The 18,894-nt window shown below is 39.1% G+C and overlaps 1 protein-coding gene across 1 annotated transcript in view; it reads left to right on the top strand.

Annotated features, from left to right (window-relative positions):
* The window catches only part of LOC107565872 (caskin-2-like), a 51,399-nt gene that overhangs the window by 15,187 nt on the left and 17,318 nt on the right, over positions 1–18,894 (top strand). The window contains exon 3 of the mRNA XM_016251157.1: positions 13,548–13,599. Coding sequence (XP_016106643.1) covers positions 13,548–13,599 — 52 coding nt within the window. The remainder of the gene's footprint in view (positions 1–13,547; positions 13,600–18,894) is intronic.

Genomic DNA, 18,894 nt, shown 5'->3' with positions numbered 1-18,894 from the left:
TTAAAGGGGTCATATGATGCGATTTAAATTTTTCCTTTCTCTTTGGAGTGTTACAAGCTCTTGGTGCATAAAGAAGATCTGTAAAGTTGCAAAGACTAAAGTCTCAAATCCAAAGAGATATTCTTTATAAATTTGAGAGTCATCCACGCCCTCCTAAAACGCCTCGTTTAAACACGCCCCCACATATCTTCGTCACTATGTGGGAAGATTTGCATAACGCCACCCAAATGTTCACGCAAAGAAAGAAGGCGTAACTTTGATTCTCGCTGTAGTATTGTTATTATTTACGCTGCGCGATGCAACTCGTAAAAAGGCAGTATAAGTCATTATAATGCGGAATTATGTCCTCACTGGATGCAACAAATGCCTCGTTTATAATAGGTTTTAATGTTTTTGTCTCGTCGCTCTGGGACACGGCATCACAGTATGGTGAGGGGCGTAACATTTCCGTCACACGCTTGAGGTATTCGGCCAATCACAACGCACTGGATAGCTGTCCAATCACAGCACACCTCGCTTTTCAGACCGATGAGCTTTGTAAAATTCGATGCGTTTCAGAAAGGCGGGCATAGAGGAGAAACAATAATGTACAGTATGTGGAAAATAATGTTTTTTTAACCTTAAACCGCATAAACACATTTCATTACACCAAATACACAAAATAATGTTATTTTTAGCAACGTCATATGACGCCTTTAAGTTTGCTGATTTGAAATCATGATGAGCTATCATCATCATTACACCCTTTTTGAAGACACTTAACCTCAGGTTACTCCTGGAGGACTAAACCAGTAATAAGTAAACTGTTTGTCAAGTTGGATAAAAGTGTAAGCTTAAAGACTACTGGCAAAGCATGCTTCGTAAACCACCTCCACATCATCATACACTACATTGTCAGCAGTTCTTTGTCTCTTCCTACATCATAATCATCATCAGTGTGGCCACCTGTGCTGAAATGACACATTGAATGTTCTGCTGAATCAACAAAGCGTTAATGCTGGATTGAGAGAAGTCACACCAAAAACAGGCCTGCCGTGGTTTTACTGCTGCTCAGCACTGAAGCTTTGACTACTTGCCTTGTCCATGTGTATCACACACCCACATTCAAAGCATTTGCATGTTACACAGCCTCTGCTATCATCTTGCTTTGCATTTAAGCTTCGCTAAAAATTTGCTTATTTGTCATGAAAATGTCACAATACAAAAAAACACACAAAAACTGTGTTTCAAAACCTACAGCAGTGGCTATAAGTAAAGACTACCTCAAAACAGTAACTGCGTTATGAACAACTTTATTCTGGCAATAATTTGAGGGATTGCATCACGTTTGGTTTTAAATCTTGTCACAGCACGGAGCCGGCCCTCTTAAGAGTTCTAAATGATGTCATGTTGACTACAGATTCTGGCCAGTCTATGGCTCTGGTCTTGTTAGACCTTAGCTCTGCCTTTGATCTGGTCAACCATGATATTCTTATATCTCGTCTTGAGGCATGTGTTGGTTTACGGGGCACGGTATTACATTGGCTTAGGTCATATCTTACTAACAGGAGATATGTCGTCAACATTGGGCATCATTCCTCCTCTGAGATGCTTTTAAGATCTGGTGTACCTCAAGGATCGATTCTTGGTCCGGTATTGTTCTTACTTTATATGCTGCCTTTAGGGTTTATTTTTAACAAGCATGGGGTCTCTTTCCATCTGTATGCAGATGACACCCAAATTTACATCCCCTTAAAGCGTGGTAAAAAGCATGCCATAAAGCCCATTTTGGATTGCCCGAAGGAACTGAAACTTTGGCTTGCAACAAATTTTTTGTGCCTCAATGAAAGTAAAACTGAATTCATTATGTTTGGTCCCAATGATCATAGTTTACACAATTTTGAAACTACATCTCTATCACCATACAGCACCACCTGTGTCAGAAACTTGGGTGTTTGGTTTGACAATAACCTTAAATTTGACAAGCAGATAAGTACTATTGTTAAGTCCTGTTTTTATTATATCTGGCTTCTCTCCAAAGTGAAGTCATTTCTATCATTAAAGAAGCTTGAAATAGCAATACATGCATTTGTTACATCCAGGCTTGACTACTGTAATTCTCTGTATGTTGGTGTTCCTTAGTCCTGTGTTTCTCGTCTGCAGTTAGTCCAGAATGCTGCAGCTCGGCTTCTTACTGGAAAGTGCAAATATGAGACTGTTACACCGGTTTTAATATCACTTCATTGGCTTCCAGTAAAGTACAGAATTGATTTTAAAATTCTACTTTTTGTTTTTAAATCTCTTCACAAGTTGGCCCCACTGTACTTAACCGAGTTGTTACAGCCTCATACTTTGTCGAGATCACTAAGATCTACTAATTCTGACCTGCTGCATGTTCCTAGGACAAGGCTAAAAACGAGAGGTGACTGTGCCTTTTCTGTTGTCGGCCCAAAACTATGGAATAGTCTCCCCTCTCACATCAGAACTGCCCCAACCTGGTCTGTTTTTAAATCCACTCTAAAGACCTATTTATTTTCGTTGGCGTTCGATGTCCCAAAATTGTCTTTGACTTTGTTCTCAGGAACGCCACACATTTTACAGCTTGTGTATATTCTGTGTATATTTAATGTGTAATTTTGCAATTTGCCTATTGTTGGTATAGTGTTGTAAAGCACTTTGGTCAACTCCGGTTGTTTTTAAACTGTGCTATATAAATATAATTGTATTGTATTGTATATGTCTTCTTCTGAAATACCACAATTCTTGACAACATGCTCTGTGAAGCTCCAGCTAATTGAAGATACATTATTTCACATCAATGCTTTATAGTCAGAAACTGATCCTAGATCAGTTGTCATTTGTACACAAATGCAATAGGCCTAAATGTTGCAAATTCGAGATCAATTACTTAACTTGGAGTGCTGTTTTCAGGTTATTCTCACATGCCACCAATGCAGTTGTCCTGATGTGCTGGCTGTAGCGGGAAAACCCATGGCTGAAACAGATGTTTCCCTCTTGTTGAATAATCTCCTCTTCTCCTGTTGTTGTTCTTGAGACATAATAGGAAGCCGCAGGAGGAAATTACCACTTGTTTTAATCCTAGCTGAAATGCATTCCCCTTGTGGGCACTGGCACAACCTTGCACCCGTGATCTGGATGGTGGTTTGTGCCATTACAAATATTAATGAAAGCAAAGTTCAGCCCTTCTAAAAAAAATGTATTCAACATTCTTATCCAAAGTGTTGGTTTGGAAAAGCAACTGTAGCACTTTCACATAATTTAGAATGACAGCCTCTTATTTTTCTCTGGCTTGACAGACTGCACTTCACAGCTATGATTTGTTTTATTACTAGCTTCATAACCTGTTTGCACTTTACGCATCAAATTGTAGTTTTTGAGCTCTTGCACACATAATTAAAACGATCTTTTGTCATGAAGCTGTTTTTTTCTCATTTGGAACGGCAAGAAAATTTCCTTGACTCAGTGCTATTTTGTCATCAAATGTTATGGGTCTACTCTTCCGAAACATGCAGAAACACCTCATCAGCAGCCCCAGACAAAATCTGTGGACTTTTTTCCCAAATTTTCCATGCTGATTTTTAGGGAGAATATGCCTAATGGATTTAACTGTGGTACACTGTGTTAAATGAACTGACAGTGGTTTAAATCATACATTTTTTTCTAAATGAGAATTGGCTATTTTTGGAACTGACGCACCGATCCAATACCTGGATCAGGTATTGTCACAGGTGATACTGATTATGACAATGGCAACCTTACTGGTAGGAGCACAGTCAAATTAGAGAACATATTCCCCGCCCCTTGCGTTTGAATTAAATGTGTAGAACTTTATGAATGAACATTCTAGTTCTTTGAAAATCTGCTTTCAGCATGTACATGTTCTCAGACGACCTACCCATCGGTGAATTTATGGTTGTTTAACCAGGAAAAAAAAGGGGTTTGCTCTCTTGTGAGTCTCGGGGCCTCATCTCTGCTCTCCCAGCGGCCGGCCCCGCAGCTGCCAGACCCCGTAATTTGGCACGGAGATGAAAGCGTGTCTCGCGCTCCACTCTGTCCTCTGTGACAAAGCCTGACTGCAGCACAGTCACAGACTCGTCCATTAACTGCACAGCTTGCCCTGTGACGGCACGACTTCACTGACACAACAGACACCCTGAGACTCGTAGGTGGGAAATCTGTCATGCGCACAGTTCGCACACCAGCAGACTTCCATTACTGATTTATTAGCACAGGATTGGTTTCCTCCGTCTCCAGAGATCATTTTTTATCCGACTTTAAAGGGAAACCAGGATTGGTTTCTCCAGGACATAAAAACATGGAATGTGTTTGGTTTGGATATGCATAGCCTTCCAGAGGCCTCAGATCCAGGCCTTGGCAGCGGCAGGCGGCCACAATCTCTCTATAGAATGGCAGTGCTCTTTGAAACGACTTGCTGCCATTTAAAAAATGCAGCCTTGTGTTTAAAGTTGAAGGCGTGGCCGAATGTGAATTCTGTTACTTTCCTCTCTGCATTCAGGACTAGGTCTCACGGATGGTTTTTGGTGAAATTGGATGCTGCAGCTGTGCATTTTATGTAAAACAGAATGGTCTGAGCTAATTGAGTCATTGTAAATTACTTTGGCATTTGCAATAAAGGGGCTTGTAATAACGTGAGAGCGGTCAATGATTGTGCCAGACTTCTCACTTTTTCCGTTTCAGAGAATGATCAGACGTTGAACTTTTACATTGTGTTGAAAAAGGCCAACGGTCATTTGATTTGTTTGTTCTAGCATTGGCTTGCCAGCATGGCAATGAGTTTAAACACTTACTCCCACAAAAGCCATTGGAAGTTGTCGTTTCCTAAGCTTGGGGCTTTGGTGTTAAATCTAATCTTGTGCTGCTCAACCTTTGCCCTCTGACCACTGAGATCATCTCCGACTTAAATTTACTGACCCTTTTAGGGACATCACAGCCCTGTTCTGATCTCCCCTTCTGCAGTGGATGAAATGACCCTAATCCTTCGAGACTTGTGACATACAAAATGAAAGCCAAGATGAACGTTTTCTCTTGTCCTCAATAATCTGGTGAATGGATTAACTTTCCACATTCAGAGCCTTGCTTTATTTCTTGATGTTTAAACCTTTTGAGACTCTTTTTAAACCAGTTGTGCATAAGGTACTATTTAGCCTAGCAATGGAGGGAATAGACACAAAAATTCTACAAATTAAATTAAATTTCTCATAGCTTCATATATCAATATTTATTGCTCCTTATTCATTTCAGATTCAGTTCTTGAATATTATTTACATGTTTAAATACACTACACTCTTAAAAATAAAGGTGCTTCAAAAGGTTCTTCTAAAGCTGCCATAGAAGAACCATTTTTGGTTCCACAAAGAAGCATTCAGTCAAAGGTTCTTTAAAGAACCATCTCTTTCTTACCTTTTTATAATCTGAAGAACCTTCTTTCGCCACAAAGAACCTTTTGTGAAACAGAAAGGTTCTTCAGATGTTAAAGGTTCTTTATGGAACCATTTAGACAAAAAGGTTCTTCTATGGCATCGTGAAGCACCTTTATTTTTAAGAGTGTAGTTATTTTATTTACAGGTGATTTTGTTCACCATAACAATTATGGCTTTTATCAACTTCTGTATCAAAGGTAAATGTCATATGTTACTATAAATTACGGAGAGCTGCACATCAGGGGAGGCAAGAGAAATGCGGTCTCCCACTGTAACTTCAACCATTGGTGTCACTGTTCGACAGTGTCACTTTAGAAAATGCAAGTGATATATATTTTTTATGTCGTATTTTGTAATATTTGTGTTATTTTTGTATTGTGGATTATTTTCTCATCCATCTTTTTGGGAAGTCACTGCCTCCCTTGCCTCCTTAGAGGAAACGCCCCTTAAACTAACCAATGGTAAGTAGTAGCCCCTAGCGTGAACTTTCTGTCCCTGTTTAAGTAAGAACTGTAGCCTTTTTTCAGAGGACTCTGATGCGTGTGCTCTGTGGTGTGTTTGAGTTGGCTACACGTGTGACCACATGCTCCTCTGGGCCCATCTGCAACGATTATTTATTTACACGCTGTGATGCTTAACCTCGAGCAGGCAAGGGCATCCCAAACCTCAGCAGCAGGGTAGGATGAACTCTGTACATATCCTGCCCATCTCTTTTCAAACGCAATGCTAATCTATCTTCGGTAGCTCCCTCAATCATACGTTGAGCACGCTTGACTCTTCCCAGACGTCACTGCTGACATTCCCAAGATTCAAGATTCAAGAAAAATTAGCATTTGCCTAGTAAAATCAAACATTTTAGTTGGCAAATTACAGAATGGTGCTAAATAGATGGTGGTTTAGAAGTAGAGTCATCTAGGGGTGCCCAAAACGCTAGGCTTAGGGTTTTGTTAGTGCTTTAGGAAACACTGGAACTAACTAACAAACAGTTCCTTTTCAGATCTGACAAAATAAAGTGTCACCATTGGTGACTGGGGTTTAAATTATGGCCACATATATTAGTTTTTTGTCGCATTTGTAGCCATTTTAGTTGCAGTCTGGATGTTTGATTATAACATGCAATGTTCAAGACCTACACTACTGGAAAAACAGATATTACACAGATAAAGACTGGCTTTTTCTCTCACGGAGAACCTGACATCCCTGTTATCAGGGCTTCATCAGGGGTCTTGAGAACAGGCTGACGTGAGTCTCTGCATTCCAGTGTGGAGAGGTTTAAGCGTGTGAAAGGTCTGCCATCCCTCCTAAACAACAGTCACTGTGAGCTGGGCCAGTTGTTCACCTTTATCTCTGTTCACAGGCGTAATTTTGCCTGTTTTGATTCCGTTATCATCTCATGGGAACTGCTGGGGTTAGTGTGTAACAAATCACAGGGCTCTATTTAACATATTTGTATGTTTTCAAACTTTCATATTTTTCCCTTTCTTTCCTGGGTGCATATGAGAGGAATCTTCATTTCGAAATAAAAACCATTGTTGCTAAGTAGGATAAATGATAAAAAAAGTTAAATACAGTAAAAATAAGGTTATAATATATGCTAATATACAGTATGCTAGGTTAGAAAACATTTTAAAGCACATAAAATGGAGCATAGAGACATCCATGAGCACTGTAAGTGATGAGACGAACAAAACATTGGAAAGGAAAAGGACATTGAACCAATTCATTGAGATGGATGGTGATGGACATTAAAATGGAGCTGTTTTACAGAATCGGATCAAACTTCCCGAGACTGTATTTTTGCTGTTGAGTTTTAAACCAGAAATGTCACAGTGGCAATTTTGTGTAATGACCAGAGCATGTGAGCGAAGCGGAGCGGTGTGACTATTAGATTATAAATTACTGTTGCCTATATCTAGCCTACATTCTGTAGGTCTACCTATTGGTTCCGGTCAGTTAAAAAAAAAAAAAAAAGTGGTGTAGGCTAATATCTTCTGTACTCTGTAGTTCTGTATTTAGGCCTATATACAGCTGTGTGTTAGCTTAGGTCTACAGTTTAACTGAGATTATTTAATAACTACGGAGCTCCGAATATAATTCGAATTAACAATTCATCTCTACGACGTCAGCAGGTTTTATTATTTTTAAAATTAATTTATTATTATTTATTAATTTTAAGCAATAATGATTTTAATAAGTAATTACGAAATATAATAATTCGTTCCATGATTTAGGCCTACTAAAACTAGGGAACGAACGAATTAACAAACGAATGAATTCGTGGCAGCTAATTCCTGCTCATTCTTAACTTTGATTTTTATTTTACATTTATGTAAAAGGCTTGCAACTTTGTTGAAACAATATCTGAACTCCATAACTGCTCTACTATTCTCGATCTCTACAGATTCTCGATCTCGAACAAGCAAATCACCAAAGGGCATTCTGGGTTGAGCGAGCGGCGCTGAGCGTATTGAGCGAGTGGAGCAGAATCTTCAGAAAGGCGCTCTGCGCTCTTAAGGAAATATTACCACTCCGCTCCGCTCACATGCTCTGGTCATGACACAGGAAACATCCGTAAAATCCAAGCCCTAGATGTTAAGTGCCACAACACATGTACTAACCACTAGGAGCAAACACGTTTTTTGAGTGACCTCACTAGGAGATCTTCTCACCCTCTGCATGGAGACCTGGAAGTGTTTTACTGGGGAGGACCGAACGGACACAATTGTCTGAGTGATTTTACTTTTTGGAACAATGGTCTAGGGAAGGAAGTGCAATAAGGGGCCTATCCTAAGTCCTTGAAAGCCTGGCTGCTTTCGATTGGGCCTGTGTCAACAGACCCCCCACCTAATCTCGCCAAGGGTCACACTTGCTTTTGCACCCTCCGTTCCCGCTCGAACAATCCCTCCGTCTGTGTGGAATCCCAACCCCCTTCACCTCTGGTTTGGGATGGCACAAACTGGAAAATTGGCTCACAAAGGGAAGTACATTCTTCCATGCAGAAAACAACGTGTAAACAAAGAAGACCACCAGAGACATGAACTGAGATGGGGTTGTCTTTGCCTGCTGGAGCAGAAGTGTGCTGTTCCACCCTGTCTCTCGCTGTGGACACTATGTGCGTATTACAAATTCATGTGAAGAGCCAGAGAGATGAGCAAAACGATGAAGATGGGTTGGAATTTGGTGTCATTATGTAACTTGAGACTGGTTAAGAGAAAGAGTTTGAAAGGGATGGTGCGTTTGCCCTGATCGGAGTCTAAGATTCCGGTCTGTAGATGTGGAAAAGAGCCCAGATGTTCAATTAAGTGCCGGAGGAAGTCTTGATGACAGGATATGGATGTTACCTAAAGCACAGTCTAGGACTCTTTAGAGAAAGCCTGCTTCCTATGATCTTATGCTTCCTATGACATAATCCAGCAAGTGCTGAGGAAACAGCAAAAATGTGTACAGATGTGCACCCAAACACCACGTTTATGTTCTTGTTGAGCATTTAATTTAATATATGTTGGAACATGGCTGCAAGAATTTGCCTACTGTAGCTACAATGGCACAGTCAACATACTTTTGCCCAAGTATTTTTTTCACTTGTTTTTTTGCGATTTAGTTTTCTTGGTCTGGCATATCTCCTCGCACAATTGTATTAGCATAGCAGGGCTCTTAAACAGCCTAGTTTTGTGAGCGAGACTGTCAGTTTCTCAGCTCTGATATGGTACAAAAATCCAGAGTGGTAGCTGTCGCCAGCTTCATTTACACAGCCGATAAGAGGACCAGGGGAAGTGTGTTTCTCCTTCTCCAAACACGTAATCTCCCTGCACTGCAGGTGTTCCATTGTCGGGTCAAGAGGACTGGAATGGAGCTGTGAACTTCCTGGAATCTGCCACCTCTGACTTTCTGCTGAAATTCTTCAGGCCTCAAACATTTGAGACGGCCATAGATGCTAAGCAGTCCACCCCTGCTTTCCTTCTGTTTAATCAAAAAGTTTCTTGAGTAGTCATTACCGAAGAGGAAGGTCGTCAGTCATTGAGCCATTGTTTTAGTGGTCATGACTGCTCAGGGCAGTTTGGTGTGCAGGAAGGAGCCGATGTATAGAAATCAAACATCAAACATTCAGCTCAAGGATCAAAGCCGCACTAGTTGCCAGTTTGTAGGATACAGTTGCTGTGAATGCAAGCACAGCTTCTTGAATAGGGAAATATAGGATTCTCCAAAACAGGACCATTACCAAATTACCAAATAGTACAGGGGGTTCCAGTCCTGCTCCTGAAGGGCCAACGTTCTGCAGAGTTAATTTCCAACATTTCCAAACACGCCTGCCTCAAAGCTCCTAGTGCTTCAGGTGTGTCTAACTGGGGATAGAGTGGCCCTCCAAGAGCAGGATTGGGCACCTCTGAGATTGGCTCTTGAAAGGAGGGATGGCCTTTCCTACAGCTGCCATAATGTTTTGTTGAGATTTCGGCCATACCTTAAATTACAAAAAGCTGTCGGCACCAATAGCCTTGTGGGCAGTGCATCGACATATAGTGCCATTGTGCTACGTGTGTCCCGAGTTCGAATCCTGAGCAAAAAATGCCAAAAATAAATAATAATAATAATAAAAAAACAACTACAAGTTTGTTTCATGTTGCACAACTTTGACAAAAAAGTGATTGTTATGTTTTGTAGGGTGTGCAAAACTAGCAAGTTATACCTCAGTTTGCAGCAATACCGCCATGCATAAATGCCAATTTTATCATCAATAATGGTTTATTTCAGTGAATTCCAATAAGTGAACACACGTAGCCACACCAAGACCACTTTTTAAAGTGGACTCAAACTAACTAATTGAACCAAATTTACACATGTTCTGTTCTCAAACAGACCTGTGGGTTACCAACTTAAACCACTAATGTATTAGCGCAACTCATCAGTCACAAGGTTCTCATTTATAATCCTGTCTTTAAGTTTCTTATTGTGTACAGCAAAGCTCAGTCTAGAACTTAAGTGCCCTATATGTGCAGATAAGGTAGATTTTTTAGCAGTTTGGTGTGCAGGAAGGAGCCGATGTATAGAAATCAAACATCAAACATTCAGCTCAAGGATCAAAGCCGCACTAGTTGCCAGTTTGTAGGATACAGTTGCTGTGAATGCAAGCACAGCTTCTTGAATATGGAAATATAGGATTCTCCAAAACAGGACCATTACCAAATTACCAAATAGTACAGGGGGTTCCAGTCCTGCTCCTGAAGGGCCAACGTTCTGCAGAGTTAATTTCCAACATTTCCAAACACTCCTGCCTCAAAGGTCCTAGTGCTTCAGGTGTGTCTAACTGGGGATAGAGTGGCCCTCCAAGAGCAGGATTGGGCACCTCTGAGATTGGCTCTTGAAAGGAGGGATGGCCTTTCCTACAGGTGCCATAATGTTTTGTTGAGATTTCGGCCAGACCTTAAATTACAAAAAGCTGTCGGCACCAATAGCCTTGTGGGCAGTGCATCGACATATAGTGCCATTGTGCTACGTGTGTCCCGAGTTCGAATCCTGAGCAAAAAATGCCAAAAATAAATAATAATAATAATAAAAAAACAACTACAAGTTTGTTTCATGTTGCACAACTTTGACAAAAAAGTGATTGTTATGTTTTGTAGGGTGTGCAAAACTAGCAAGTTATACCTCAGTTTGCAGCAATACCGCCATGCATAAATGCCAATTTTATCATCAATAATGGTTTATTTCAGTGAATTCCAATAAGTGAACACACGTAGCCACACCAAGACCACTTTTTAAAGTGGACTCAAACTAACTAATTGAACCAAATTTACACATGTTCTGTTCTCAAACAGACCTGTGGGTTACCAACTTAAACCACTAATGTATTAGCGCAACTCATCAGTCACAAGGTTCTCATTTATAATCCTGTCTTTAAGTTTCTTATTGTGTACAGCAAAGCTCAGTCTAGAACTTAAGTGCCCTATATGTGCAGATAAGGTAGATTTTTTAAAATGTCATATTTTATAATGGCAGTGCTCATGGCTCGTTTCAGATGGAGCACAATCTATCTGTGTGACTCCACCACCAGAGCCAGAGTAAAATCATGAGCCTTGCTTTTGCTTTGGGTGTGTATGTTTACAGCTTGGCTCCAATGCATTGTCAGTTATAGTAGGGAAAGGCGTTGGCTGCTCTTTTGTAGTTGAACATATAATTGTGTACTTTTGATATAAGCAGTGGTTGCCTAAATTTAGTGTTTTCTTTCTTTCTTTCTTTTTAAAGACTTTCAAGTTTACAAGCTTCATTCCACAGAAACAAGCAGAAACCTAAAGTCGGCTTTACAGTTCATAAAAAAACAACTACAAGTTTGTTTCATGTTGCACAACTTTGACAAAAAAGTGATTGTTATGTTTTGTAGGGTGTGCAAAACTAGCAAGTTATACCTCAGTTTGCAGCAATACCGCCATGCATAGATGCCAATTTTATCATCAATAATGGTTTATTTCAGTGAATTCCAATAAGAGAACACACGTAGCCAAACCAAGACCACTTTTTAAAGTGGACTCAAACTAACTAATTGAACCAAATTTACACATGTTCTGTTCTCAAACAGACCTGTGGGTTACCAACTTAAACCACTAATGTATTAGCGCAATTCATCAGTCACAAGGTTCTCATTTATAATCCTGTCTGTAAGTTTCTTACTGTGTACAGCAAAGCTCAGTCTAGAACTTAAGTGCCCTATATGTGCAGATAAGGTAGATTTTTTTAAATGTCATATTTTATAATGGCAGTGCTCATGGCTCGTTTCAGATGGAGCACAATCTATCTGTGTGACTCCACCACCAGAGCCAGAGTAAAATCATGAGCCTTGCTTTTGCTTTGGGTGTGTATGTTTACAGCTTGGCTCCAATGCATTGTCAGTTATAGTAGGGAAAGGCGTTGGCTGCTCTTTTGTAGTTGAACATATAATTGTGTACTTTTGATATAAGCAGTGGTTGCCTAAATTTTGTGTTTTCTTTCTTTCTTTCTTTTTAAAGACTTTCAAGTTTACAAGCTTCATTCCACAGAAACAAGCAGAAACCTAAAGTCGGCTTTACAGTTTAATTAAATCCTTGATTGTGCATATTTATAATTTTTAATAACAAAATTAAATATTTTTTATAATTTTTAGTCACTTTGTCACTTTCCCAAGATGTTTTCAGATATTTTTTGGGAATAAATAGTAAAAAATATCAATATTTGCAGACTTGCATAATTTTATGAAAGCATTTACATGCATAAGAAACATGCCACACTGAGACTTCTTCATTTTGAGGGATGAAGCAAACAGTTCTTTGTATCAGACTATTGAAATATTGGCTAATGGTCTTGAGGCACTGTCCATGTGTTGCTGTCTCCCTTAAGAGCCACAATTGATGACTGACCAAAGACTCTAAGATCACTATTGAGTGGTCTATTATTTTCCATCTTCCTGCCAGTTTAACATCCACTGAGCTGGCTAGTGAGGTCAGGCAGAGGTCAGAGGTTAGTGAAGTGCCCTTTCTTGTTCACAGGAAGAGACAGCGTTACTTAGTCCTGTATGTCCTAGTAAGCTAACAGGAATCTCCAGAAGTCCTCAGACCTTCTCATCAGTCTGGATCCCAGACTCCCTCTGGGGCTCTCATGGGAAAGACCAATGTAAACTGCCTAGCGACTCCTAACCTAAAAGTTTAAGTGTGCAGTTCGTCATTTCTGCACTGCTGGTGGCATTTTCAATAGCAACCACCCAACACATTAGCAACTACCTAGCAAGGACTACATACACTTCAGACGCCTCTCTTCAAACTGTCCAGTTCTTTAGTTACAAGTTGTTGTGCAATTCAAGCTAGTATGCAAGTGTTTCTGTACGTGGGACCTGGTGGTTCATACAGGTTGATGAGAGTTTATTCGAGAGCACTGTAACCTCACATGGTTATACAGACACATTCCACACTGTCCAGTGAATGAACAAACAGCCCTCTCATTTGCTTCATGTGACACATCAGCCAAATGCTTTCAGTAAAAGAGAAAAACAGAGAGATTTTATATATATATATTAGCCATAGTCTCTTGATTGTCTTCATGTGAAGCTGACATTTGTGTTCTGTGTTCTTTCTCGTGTTGTAGAGTTACTGGGCTCCACCAAGAGGCTGAACATCAACTATCAGGATCCAGACGGGTGAGTCATTGTTCTTTTGTGGGTGAATCTCATAATGAAACAATTCAATAACATAATAATCAGGTCAAAACACAGACATTCTGATTTGTGCAGCCAGTCAGCACTTTCCCATAAGGCCTGAGGAGTTATCAGATTAGAAAAGCTGCCAGAGAACTTGTGAGGCATGCAACTCTTTTTAAGTTTAAGTGCTATAGATACCAACTAGGTTCATTGATTAATAACAGTTAGGTAGGTAATTATTAAATAGGTAATTATTTTTTGTATTGGCAGTATTATTAGTATATCATAGTTTAAGGACCAGAGGATGAAAGGCTGATCACCAGAGGATGAGAGGCTCATCAAATAACCATCAAATAATGTGAAAGTTGCAAAGGTAATGTCATAGTTCAAAAAGTCTTAATGGTCCTAAAATAGCCAAACAATTTCTAACATCTATCTCTTGATGTTGGTGTGAAACCAAGTTACTCTGGTAACTCTGCTGTTTTAGGCCTTTTGGATTTGACTGCTGCCTTTGATATGGTCAACCACTCAATTCTTTTATCTAGACTTGAACAGTGTGTCGGCATTAAGGGCATAGCCCTTACATGGTTTCAGTCGTATTTGACAGACAGAAATTTTTCTGTTCACCTTGGTGAATTTTCTTCATTTGCTGCCCCTCTTTTTTGTGGCATCCCCCAAGGGTCAATATTGGGCCCTACGTTGTTTTCTTTGTATATGCTGCCCTTGGGGTATATTTCTAGGCCTTTTGGATTTGACTGCTGCCTTTGATATGGTCAACCACTCAATTCTTTTATCTAGACTTGAACAGTGTGTCGGCATTAAGGGCATAGCCCTTACATGGTTTCAGTCGTATTTGACAGACAGAAATTTTTCTGTTCACCTTGGTGAATTTTCTTCATTTGCTGCCCCTCTTTTTTGTGGCGTCCCCCAAGGGTCAATATTGGGCCCTACGTTGTTTTCTTTGTATATGCTGCCCTTGGGGTATATTTCTAGAAAGCACAATATATATTTCTCCTTCCACTGTTATGCGGATGATGTACAAATTTATTTGCCTGTCAAAACAAATGACAAAACTTAATTTCTGTCATTACTAAATTGCCTGAGAGATTTAAAAATATGGCTGGATCAGAACTTTTTTTGTCTTAATGAAAATAAGACAGATTGTTGTGTTTGGTCGTCCTGGGGATTTAAGTGCTTGTGTAGATGCACTTGGTAATTTAGGTTTGTATGTTCGTCAATTTACCAAGAATCTCGGTGTGATTTTTGACAGTGCTTTTAAATTTGTAAAACAGATTAATTTTGTTGTAAAAGCCAGTTTCTTTCAACTGAGACTGTTGGCTAAAGTCAAGCCCTACCTGCTAAGTAAGGAGTTTGAAAGTGTAATTCATGCTTTTATAACATCTAGACTAGACTACTGTAACTCTTTATATGTTGGTTTGGATCAGTCATCTCTTCAACGTTTACAGTTAGTCGAAAATGCAGCAGCTCGGCTTCTAACTGGGACTAAAAAGTATGAGCACATTACCCGTGTCTTAGTGTAACGGGGCTGACAAGACGTGAGGATCCACGTGCAAGCTTTTATTAAAGCAGAAGAGGTCAGAAACACAGGTAGGTTCGAACAATGGCCAACAGGTATACGGCGGGCAAGACACAAGAATAATCCTAGGGCTAGCGTAGGTCAACGATCGGTGAACAGAATCAAAAGGGCGAGACTAGAGGGGATAAATCCAGGAAAACAGGCAAAGATCAGAAACCGGGAAAACAGACAAGGCAAGACTAGGCTGGGCTGGGAAACTAACGAGGGCTCTGTAAAGTAGCTATCACTGCTTGCGATAAGCGCATACAATACTCGGCCGAGAATGGTTGTTTGAGTGAGTGTTAAATAGTGAGTGAGTAATATGAAACAGCTGTGGTCAATCAGTGCTGTGTGCAATCAGTGCAATGAATGATGGAATATGTAGTCCGGGATGATATGCAACAGTTTGTGTAGTGCGAGAGTCAATGTAATGGAAAGGGTGACCTCTGATGGTAAGCAGACGGAAATTCATGGACCGGATTCATGACACTTAGCTTCACTACACTGGCTTCCTGTCTGCTTCAGGATTGATTTCAAGATTTTATTGTTTGTTTTTAAGATTTTAAATGGGTTGGTGCCTGCTTATTTATCAGAGCTTTTACATGTCCACACTCCTGTTAAAGCGCTGAGGTCGTCCAATCAGGTGCTCCTCGATGTTCCGAGAGCCAGGTTAAAAAATAAAGGTGACCGAGCTTTTTCAGTGGTGGCACCTAATTTGTGGAATAGTTTACCTGTGCACATAAGAACTGCTCAGACTGCTGGAATTTTTAAGTCATTACTTAAGACACACCTGTATTCCTTGTCTTTCATTTCGAGCTGAGCTGAGACATTGTGATGTTTTTTTTTTTTTTTACTGTATTTGTCTTGTTTGTGTGTACGTTTTTCCGGACATTGTTTAAAGAAAGGTGACCGAGCTTTTTCAGTGGTGGCACCTAATTTGTGGAATAGTTTACCTGTGCACATAAGAACTGCTCAGACTGCTGGAATTTTTAAGTCATTACTTAAGACACACCTGTATTCCTTGTCTTTCATTTCGAGCTGAGCTGAGACATTGTGATGTTTTTTTTTTTTTTACTGTATTTGTCTTGTTTGTGTGTACGTTTTTCCGGACATTGTTAAGCACTTTGGTCAACCATGGTTGTTTTTAAATGTGCTATATAAATAAAATTGAACTGAACTGAAATATGTTCTGAAATATACTTTTTAAAAGTTTGGGGTCTGTAAGATTCACTGCGTTTATTTGATCAGTACAGTAAAAACTGTAATATTGTGAAATATTATTTAAAAAAATTCTATTTGAATATATTTTCAAATGTAATTTATTCCTGATATCAAAGTTCAATTTTCAGCAGCCATAACTCCACATTTCTTAATATTGTCATTGTTGAAAAAACTGGTTAAAAAGTTGTGCGGCTTATTATTATTTGTGGAAACCATGACACAAGTATATATTTTTTCAGGATTCTTTGAATATAGTCAACAGTATATAGTATAATGTTATTTTGTAACATTATAACATAATGTCTTTACAGTCAATGAATGTGTTCACTTTTGATCAAATTAATGCATCCTTGCTTAATAAAAGCATTAATTAAAAAAATATTGACCCCCACACTTTTGGTGGTACAAATTATCTGCAGCCTCATTCCGTCGCCTGAGAGTGTCAGTATAATCGTGTGCACGCATGTTGACTTCCTGTGTGATGGATCATCCCACTTTGATTAGTTTTGAAATTGACAGTTGTTGAATCACACAGACATCTGAGTCAGCACACTGTCTTATGCTAAAATGCTATAAATGTCCTCTCCACACACTTCTAACCTATTGTTGTCAAACCAGCTGTTTCAGACGGACTGAATAACACCCCTCTGGAAACTTCTCATAATAAGGTTTTAAGTCTAGGTTTTCACTTGGCTTTATTATTTTGAATTGTGACCATTCTATATCTAATGTTATTTTTTTTAACTCTCTGTTAAGTTGTGCACATTCATGTAAGCGTTTCAAATTGTTAATGTGCCCCCAATGCCCTGAAATAACTTGGCTGTGTCTTCATAATGATTGGGCAACTTCGTATACGCGCTAAGTGTGCTATGAGCTCTTAGCCTTAAAATCTATGTATATAAGACTGAATTCTTTCAGCCAGATGCTTCACCTGTGTCTCATCTTAAACTGACCACTATCGTTGCTCACACAGTCTATTAAAACGTGCTATGTCAACAGTATCTTTGAGATAAGATGGGCCTCTCACAGGGCTGTAAAATAGCACATTGACCTCATATATTAAAGTCGAGACTCTGGTGACATTTAGGTGCTTGTTTTTGGGTGGCCCCCCACCTGTCTGTCGTAAAGAAGAGAAAGGGGCGTGGGCCAGTCGAGGGGTCAGAGATGGCCAGTCGCAGATAAGGACCGTAACGAATTAGATGGGAGTGTTTACAAAGCACCGAACAGCCATTATTGAGGCCGGATGGGGAAGGCAAGAGGAAAACAGGGAATGATGGATGGAGATTTATGAGAGTTGTTGAGTGCTGATCCGTGCTTTCATGGCTGGTGTGAACAAATCTGCCACTATATGGCATTAAAGCACGTTAAATAGATAACAAAAAATATCCAAGATAAACTTAGATTGGCTGACATCTCAGGTCTTTAAAGAGGTCCACTCTTAGTTTGAACAACTAACATGCATCAGTCACGTAGTTTTATTTAGTTTTTCTAAGTTGCCATGGTATCTACTGTCCCGGGTTTTGTTATATAACATCTCTATTTAATGGAAACTTACTGACAGAAGAGGAAAACAGGAAAAGGGGCGAAAGGATGTAGTTGAGCTCAGCTCAGTCAGAGTGTATGTAGCACGGACATGCAGAGACCTGTATCACTTATTAATGGGAATAAAGTACATAGACTCACCCGTGTGTAGGTAAAGGCTTCGATATGCAACATATTCAGGTCATATTACAGTACTCTCTGAAATCAAATGAAAAAATATTATATAAATAATGTTATACATAAAAATGTATTTATACAAGGACATCTCATTACAATTAAGAACCTTTCTCAAACAATTTTCAAGACTAAATGCAAAAATATATATATATATATATATTCAAATTTTTAAAGAATTGTATTAAATAATATTTTTCTTTATGCTGATTAAAAACATTTTGGAATTGCAATATTTTTCTAATAATGTTGCACAATTTGCATTAATTAGAATCTAATGAGAACAACAACTGAAAGTAATAGAATAAAAAAAGATAAAACATCTATAGAGGCATTATGGCAATGAGAACCTTTGGTCAAAATGTACTTATTATGAAAATGTTATTCTATAAATATGGAAACCTACTTTTAAAAGTAATGCATTACAATGTTGTGCTATGCATAAAAAAGTAACTAATTTTGTTACTTAGTTACTTTTTATGGAAAGTAATGCATTACATTACTTTCTCGTTACTTTTTGTCACCTGGGCTGGGCTGGGCTGGGCTTGCTTATTTATTTTTTAAAAACCCAAAAGTTATATTTTTGGCAACTGTAAAGTCTCTTTTACAACTAAAGTGAAATTATTAAGCCTCAGTCTGAAGGAAGTGCCTCTGCACCTCTTTCTCTCAATATGGGACAGGAGAAGTGCCAGTGAATAAATTCGAAAAAGTACTTTACTAATTACGTTACTTAAATAATTACTTTGATAATCTGATTACTTTTTTCAGTAATCTGATCTGAT

The sequence above is a fragment of the Sinocyclocheilus grahami genome, unplaced genomic scaffold, assembly GCF_001515645.1.
Source record: "Sinocyclocheilus grahami isolate Dianchi unplaced genomic scaffold, SAMN03320097.WGS_v1.1 scaffold1032.1, whole genome shotgun sequence".
NCBI classification, from domain to species: Eukaryota; Metazoa; Chordata; class Actinopteri; order Cypriniformes; family Cyprinidae; genus Sinocyclocheilus; species Sinocyclocheilus grahami.
Note: the sequence above shows the minus strand (reverse complement) of the source record. Positions and strands in the feature narration are given on the sequence as shown.